Source organism: Physella acuta, unplaced genomic scaffold (assembly GCF_028476545.2).
Source record: "Physella acuta isolate Inbredline_101_S28 unplaced genomic scaffold, ASM2847654v3 ptg000218l, whole genome shotgun sequence".
In the NCBI taxonomy this organism is placed as follows: Eukaryota; Metazoa; Mollusca; class Gastropoda; family Physidae; genus Physella; species Physella acuta.
The window spans coordinates 146,429-155,000 of NW_026731737.1; the positions used below are offsets into that span (position 1 = coordinate 146,429).

An 8,572-nucleotide genomic window follows, 5' to 3' on the forward strand; every position below is an offset into this window, starting at 1 on the left:
ATATATATATACTTATGTATATAATTTAAAATGATATTTTAATTAAACGCTGACGTTAGCGAACTTCCATTTGCTACAAGGCTAAGAAATATTTCAATGCGTGTTATTATCTATTCAACAGTTGTGGGGATATATAATTAATACTTGCCAACATTTAGCGTCCATGTGAACTAGTATTGCAGCCAAATATTCCTGTCATCTCACAGGATATAAATGCACAATATATAGGCATAATTCATTTTTACTTTTTATACATATTAGGAAAAATTGTAAATAATTATGATTAAAACAAGCATACAATGAAGCAATTTTAATTAATAACATCTAAAAATCTTGAAGTAATTTGCATTTTAATTAACCGTTAAATACATTGAATACAGGCGTGAAAAATCACTGAATTATGTTAATTTATCTGTTGTATGTTAATAAATATTCTCCAGAAACGGGTCATCAAAAAGTTCTGCGGCTGATGGCCTTTGTTTGGGATCATTCTGAAACATTTTTTCCAAAAACATTTTCAGCTCTTGTGATGAATCAACGGGGAGGTCGTAGACAGGTTTAGCGCATTTGGCAAGTTGAAGCATGTGTTGTTTAGGATTGTGTTTAGGCCAAGGAGGTTCTGTTGTTGCCATTTCCACAACTGTGCAAGCAAAACTCCTGGTAGGGATACATGTTTAGCAATCTTAAAATACTAGAATTTAAACTAACTTTACATTAAAATTAAAGTGTACTGTTATTTTGGAGGCCTTAGTTAATATGCACGTTGTTTTTCAATTAAAAAGTGGTTCGATGATTTTTTAAAAAAAATTTACGCAGTATTAATTCAAATGTGTTAAAAGTTTAAGTCTTGTTCAAATACTAACACAGACAATAAGAAAGTCGAATTGCTTTCAGCCATCAGTAATAAAATATAATGCATACATAAAAAATTATAAGAATATGCTTCTATGTATGTCTGATTGGCAAAATTATTTATGTTCTAAATTCCAAGATATAATATTAAATTAATAAATCCAAAACATATTTATAATTCAACTAGTCTATCAAATCAAATAATGCGGGCTCTATACACTAGAAAAAGTAACTTCATCACTTTCACTTCACTTGTTACATCATTTACATGTTGTATGCAACTCGTATATCACGAAATTGCATATAACAAAAAGAGCAAGTTAGAAAAGAATTGTCTCATTGTGTCATCCAACAGTGCTAGACACACATGCCTACATATTTTTATTATTTAGATGTGCTTTTAATACTGCCGAATAATAATTTGTTTTTGAATATGTTGCATTTACACATTAATTTATATGTTTTTAAGTTGGGAGCATTTTTTTTAACTCAAGGTTAATTCTTCTTGTAATCTGGGAGGGTGAAACGTAGTTTTGATTTTGGGGTAATCCAAAATCTTATTTTGGTAATTAATAGATTTATTTAATCTCAGTATTACCATAAATCGGCTTTACAATTATATGTTGTATCTTCGCCTGAGTCCAACATTTCTGGAGCCATCCACTTTGCTGTGCCCATAATTGAGTTTGGATAACTTGATTCAGTGACCAGCTTTGAAAGACCAAAATCAGCAATCTTTACACTGTCTTCATCTTCAAGTAAAATATTGTCTCCTGTAAATTAAAAAAATAAGGAAATGGTAGCGCACCAATTAATTGTTTAGAAGACTTTCCTCTACATTTAAATTTGAGTTAGCTTTGCACCGAAATTGCTAGATGGCAATGTACGTTTGGAAAACGAAATTTAAAAATCACGTTGAAAATTAAAAAACAAATAAGTGTAAAAAAATATTGTACACAATTATTTTCTTGTTATGTTCTGGGTATGAAAATGTATATATAAAGCTGCTATTTGATCAGTATGTTATTTTGTTGATAAAGGTTTTAAAACAATAAATTAAATATAAAATTGTTGAATATTTGAAAATAAATAAATATTACCTTTTATATCCCTATGTATTATTGGCGGGTTAAATCTATGTAAATAGTTTAGCCCTAAAAGAATTTGGTATGAAAACATCTTGATTTTAGTTTCCTGTAGATTACCTTTATTCTTTACATACGATCTCAATGAACCCTAGACAAAAACAAGTGTAAAATAACTTTCCACTGATCATTTTTTTTAAATCTAAATCATCAATAACAATTTAAATCAATTAAATCATTAAAGTTAAGCAAACTAAACAATTTGGATAACCAAATATAAATTTAAAACAATTGTTAAATATGGTTATGGTTAATTCGAATATTTTTTTCTGAACGATGCCGGAAAAATACATAGGCCATGGTCCTTTACATATAGGTTTTTCAGAGTTGTCATATATATATATATATATATATATATATATATATATATATATATATATATATATATATATATATATAAATGCACATATGTATGTATGTATGTATACATAAATTATGTTAGAAGTTAACAAATATGAGAAAAGAAAATATATTGGCAAATGCACTATCACATGAAATCACACTATTGACTCGAAAACGAACTCGTCATTTAGGCCCTACTAACAGAATTTAGTAGATTATTCAACTTACCAAACACATGTATTCGAAGAACAGAATTATCTTTGTACTTTTTAATTTGAATCCAAAGAACTGTACTAATTTACTATGATTTGTTTTCATCAAAACTGCCAATTCTGAATTTTTCTACAAAACAATGTTTAAAGAAAATAGATTTAAGACAATATAAATTAGGTTATATTTGAAAATATTTTAATAGAAATGTGTTTAGTAAATCACACTGTATAAAATCTTCGTTATCTATTGTGGTCTTAAATCACTCTATATCAGAGGTTTAGCGAGGGGGGGGGGGGGGGGGGGGGGCGGGGGTGCGTACCGCACCGGGTGACACCATTTAGGGGGGTGACACCAAGGCAAATAAATAGAGAAAAATAATAATGTCACTTAATTAAGTGATCAATTCGAGTGTTAAATAGTGTTTTAAGAGGTGTAAATCGAAAGTTTGAGGGGGGGGGGGGTGCAAATCAAAAGTATTAGGGGGATGCAAATCGAAAATTGAAAGTTTGTCCCCGGGAAGGGTTGCTACGCCCCTGAGGGGGGGGGGGGGGTGACACCATTAAGTGCCGCACCGGGTGACACCCGACCTTGCTACGACACTGCTCTATATATAACATGAGATGATAAGTATAACGAATTTTTATTCTACGTAAATATTTCTCCATAGAATCTTTGCTTATTTCAGATGGTTTTTTTTTATTATCTGGAACTGTTAAAGCAAATATGGTGCAATAAAATAGAGTTGTGTTAATGGAAAAGTTTCTAAAACAATTAAATATGCTTCAACATTTTCCAAAATTTTGTACCTGAAAAATAGTGTCAGTGTCATCAGAATTTATTCCGATTTCCTTCATCACATATTTTTTACTATGCTCGTCTTTTGTGTCTTGTAAAAGATGAACACCTCCAAAATTGCCATTTCCTAAACGTTTTGATTTCTTCCATTGTTCGGGAAAACCGGGAGCAGTGATTTCTGTGGTGTATTAATACATTTTTTAATATCATTATACTAGCCATCGGTACCCGTTTCTCGTGAATTATAGGCCTATATATTTTTAAATGTTGTACTTGTTTGAGAAAAATAAGTTATGAAATAGTTATTGGTAAAAACGCAATGTGCTTTAGAACACGCTGAAAGATATTAGTGACAAAGCAAAGAAAAACTAATTAGCTAAAAATCCGACACATTTAACATAACACTGGCACACACAAATTCAGTGTTTCTTCCAGACTTTTTTCTCCGTGGGGGGGGGGGAATTTCTTCGAGGGGGCGGACACTATTAAAAGTATATATTTTCTATATACATTTCATTTCGCTCGGGGGGGGGGGGGGCGGTAGACTTGTTTCGAGGGGGGCTCCTACCCCCTCCCCCCCCCGAAGAGATGCCTGCACTGATTAAGTCACTTAAATGATTCCGTTAAAAATCTGGCTATTCAATGGTCATTATGCTGTTTTTAAGTAATTTGTATTAGTTTGACCGATAAAATTGTATATATTTCATAGCGTACGTCTTGATGATTAGATTTATAGATCTAGATCTAAATCGAATTTGAATGAAGTAGTTTCTTCCTTTATAGTCTAAAATCGGAAGATTCACATATAAAAAAAAATATAAAAAATTAAGTTTGACTTGGTTTGTCTCGATCCCGCACCACCTGCGTGGTATTAAGTACACTATCATCTATAAGTTTAGGCCGGAAAAATTGTATTGTATACATTTCATAGCGTACGTAGATCTAAATCAAATGGAATGAAATAGTTCATTTCTTTTTATTCTAACCACGGTAGAGGACGTCATTAGTTAATGTGTAAACATTAGTGACGTCACTGTTTTATGCGTTCTTTTTCACAACTATAAACGCGTTTCCTGTTGCATAATTAAAATGTTTTTCTACATTCGAATACGCGTTAATTTTTTTATTTTTCTTCTTTAAATAAAATTGTGGTTATACATTTAAAACATCTAACATATTATTTTCAAGAAAAGCCGTATAAAGGTATCCATATATCGCTGCAAATTCTGACGTGATATCCGGCGAAAATATTTTGCAGACAGAGAGAGAGAGAGAGAGAGAGAGATAGAGAGAGAGAGAGAGAGAGAGAGAGACAGAGAGAAGTGCGCACATGGGTTTTTATATATTAGGATTGTTTAAGATTGGTACATTTTTTTAAAGTTGAGCACAGAATCTAAATTTAAAAAATAATAACACTAAAGATTTAAAATAATGTTTTGTATAAATGTTTGACGGATAATTATTCATATAATGTACTTAATTTATGTAGAATATTTATCAAAACATATTTGATTTAGACCTATGCATCTTTAATTATAACGTGTAAAAAGATAACTATCACTTTACCAATAAAATCATTTAAGATTATAGCATCGTGTTTTACGAGCCATAGGACAGAAACCGCTTTCTTCCGCGTTGAAGTTTCATTAGTTTGTTGCAACGTTGTAAGCAATGTCATGATTCCTTCGTGTTGTGAAATATGGTAATTTCCTGGCATTTTTTCGGCAATAGCTAATAAACAATCAACAGCAGCTTCTAGTTCTGAGGTGTCGTTAAAATGCATTACTGTGTTCAAACAGTTTAAGATATCAGCATCTAGGATCTGAAATGCAAATGTAAATTTTAAGATCCTAAAAAATAAAACAAACTAAAAAGAAATTCATGTTTTCACTGGTAATCTGAAGAAATTATCATAATATTCAAATTATTATTTAAAAAAAAACATAAGGAAGAAAAATAAGGGGTTAAAAGGAGAACAATAATAAGTAAGAAATGATTACCTCATAAACCATTACAGATCTTAAGCAAATCACTCTAAGGCATTTTAATAAAGTTGTGATAGACAGGTTGTTGAATGACCTGTTGACGTTTTTATTCCCCTGCAGTATCCATTGAGCTAAAGTTTGAACTACACCTGAAAAAAAAAAAAAAAAATTAATAAATAAGTATATATATAGCCTATATATATATATATATATATATATATATATATATATATATATATATATATATATATATATATATATATATATATATATATATATGTGTGTGTGTGTGTGTGTTATATAATATATATGTTATACATCAATTAATAAATTAACACGCACAAATGAATACCTTTACTGGGATATAGCAATTGACCAGTGCCTTCCAAACACAGTATTAACAGTTTTGTGCACGTGGTTGAATTTATATCGTTGATTTCAACAAACGTTTTAAAAACCTAATTTAAAGGAACGGCATTAAAAGTAAGTAAATGCTAGAAAACATATTCAACACAAAAACATATTTTAATTGATATATTTTATTCTTTATATTTAAATCATTTCAATTTATTTAAAATTCAGTAATCACCTAGGTAAGTGTCTAGTTAGTAGAAAAAATTGTGTGATTGAATTTAATCAGTATAATATAAATCGTACTCGAATATGTAGCGACTTTGAAAAATAAGTTGCTGTCGTAATAAACTACACATATTACCGTTATTAGTTCTTTTTTTTGAATATCATCAATATTCTCCACAATCAAGATACAGTTTAAGATAATGCAAGCTGATAAATACGTAAATTGTGTCCATTCCTAAAATATATCCATATATTATAATAAGTTACTACATTAAAGTAAGAACAATAATATTTTTTGAAAACACATTTATGCCTAGAATTTACTTTAAAATTAGTTTTTAAATAGCAGTGTGTATCACAAGCCTTAGAAGTATCAGTAATTTGGTCGAATAATATTTTACTTTAAAAGTTATTTTATAATATTAAAAAGTAAAGAATTCTCTTTAGACCTAACGATCCATTGGGCAGATAAAGTAGAGTTCATTCGTTTCTTGACCACAGCATATAAAAGGATAATGTGGTCAGCACTATGCCCAGCCGCCTTTACTTTCCTTAATGTAAGTTAGATACCCATCAGAGTTGGTTGAAATGCAGAGTTTCTTCCAGGCATCTCTTCGGGGGGTCTTCTTCATTGGTCCACGACGTACAAAATCACCCCCAACGATCCTTCATCCTTTCGTATTCATTTTATTATCTGTAAGCTAATACTTACAATGGTTTTGTTACCTTTAATAAAATGTATGGCCTTTTTTAAATTATTTCATGAGAACACTGTTAACCAATTTTTGACATTTAAACCTCCAATGTATCCCCACACCCCGAGATAGGAACACGCCTACCCAACCCTAATCTGTCGGTACTAAATATTCAAATAAAAATAAACACGACTTGAACATACCAACCTTACACGCTCCCACTTATCGCTTAATCCCACAGCAATCTGTTCGGCACCCCCCCCCCCCCCCACCCCCACATTATAAATAATAACACTTCAGCAGTTAGATCACACAGCACAGCATTTGACGCTTGGCTTGCCTTAAACACACAAGGACACTCTCTCCATGCCTCGTCAGATTAATCCCCCCCCCCCGCTGCCCACATCACCCTCAGACATGATAACCCCACATCCCTTTTAACCGTTCCAACGATCTCACCACCCAACCCAACATCAGTTTCAGATATTTTTTTATCTATTTTTTATTTCACTATTGTACAAATGTAAATGAAATATGTGTAAAACAACGAAGTTTGTGTGTGTGTGTGTGTGTGTGAGAGAGAGTGACTATTCTACTGGTTATACATAGGGTGAAAACACATATTGTGTGAACTGTATATTTTTACTTTCTCGTATATACGAAGTATAGAGAAAGTATTGTAATCGTGCAAAAAAAAATCGAGATTTTTACAAATCTCGACGTTTTACACCTCACTGATACGGAAAACATAATTTTGCAATCTTGTCCGTATGTCTGTGTGTGTGTGTGTGTGTGTGTGTGTGTGTGTCTGTGTGTCCGTGTGTAAACACGATTACTTGAGTACCGTTACAGCTAGGTTGATGAAATTTCATATATAAGTATTTTATCAAAATCGTAGATCCGTATCAACTTTTGAGCAATTTTCGATAACCGGAAGTGGTACTTTTCCTACTTTGAATTTTTCAAAAGCCTATAACTTGAGTACTATTTCAGATAGATACATGAAATTTCACATGTAAGTAAAAGATCTAATTCTCTACCTTCTGTTAAATTTTGAGTAATTTCCGTTGACTGGAAGTAGTAATTTACGCTACTTTCGATTTCTCAAAAAACTAATGTAAATTTTAGAAGTACTAATAATATTGCGCACTATTATGCGCTTTTTTATTTGGCGTTCACTTGGTGTGCAATTAATTTGTCTACGAGATTTTATTCTATTTTAAAAACTTTAAGTATTTAAAATGGATTCAAAATCATGTCTATAGCCCGAGTTCCCATCCCCTGTTATTTTATATAAGAATATTCGAGAAAGTTTAGGGGAGATCACTCCCGGTTTATTTATTTAACCAGCTTTTGTTTCCTTTTTGTACAAAGGTTATATATTCACCCTGATTTACTGTTAGATGTTTACCCTTTCAAGCTTCGTCAGCCACCCCACCTGCCCACATGACCCTTATTGCTGACATCCCCATGACCCTTCTACCTGCTCCAATGGTCGTACCCCCTACCCCTCCCCCAATTACCTCAACGCTTACTGCTTTTTTTTTTTTTTTTCTATTCTTTTTTTTAATGTACAAAATGGATGAAAACTTTGTAAAATAACTATGTTTCTGACTATTCTACTATGTATATAATTATGTTATCAAAGACAACCGCTTACAAATAAATTTTTGAAGTTAATTATTTTAATTTAAAAAAAAAGTATTTAAAATATAAATAAAGAATTGAACTTAATAATTTAGATATTATATCAATAGAACATAATTAAAAACACAACAACCTTTAAAATTGCGATTTACATGTCTCGTAATACACAATTTTAAATACAGAATACTAAAAGTTTAATTACATTTATAGAAATTATCTAGTAGTCTTAATAAAACAAAGGCATAATGTAAAAATAATACAAACATAGTATACATAAAAGGTAAAGCAATAAATTACGTATAACATACATTATAATACT

The 8,572-nt window shown here is 31.0% G+C and overlaps 1 protein-coding gene across 2 annotated transcripts in view; it reads right to left on the reverse strand.

The window, feature by feature from the left end:
• The window catches only part of LOC131937669 (ankyrin-3), a 21,977-nt gene continuing 13,405 nt past the window's right edge, over positions 1-8,572 (reverse strand). For both annotated transcript variants that reach the window (XM_059295266.1, XM_059295267.1), the window contains 9 exons: positions 6,048-6,146; positions 5,685-5,790; positions 5,348-5,481; positions 4,914-5,169; positions 3,359-3,525; positions 2,568-2,681; positions 1,953-2,088; positions 1,451-1,625; positions 1-657 (listed from right to left, as the gene is read on the reverse strand). In XM_059295266.1, the coding sequence (XP_059151249.1) occupies positions 423-657; positions 1,451-1,625; positions 1,953-2,088; positions 2,568-2,681; positions 3,359-3,525; positions 4,914-5,169; positions 5,348-5,481; positions 5,685-5,790; positions 6,048-6,146 (1,422 nt within the window). In that variant the 3' untranslated portion in view covers positions 1-422. The remainder of the gene's footprint in view (positions 658-1,450; positions 1,626-1,952; positions 2,089-2,567; positions 2,682-3,358; positions 3,526-4,913; positions 5,170-5,347; positions 5,482-5,684; positions 5,791-6,047; positions 6,147-8,572) is intronic.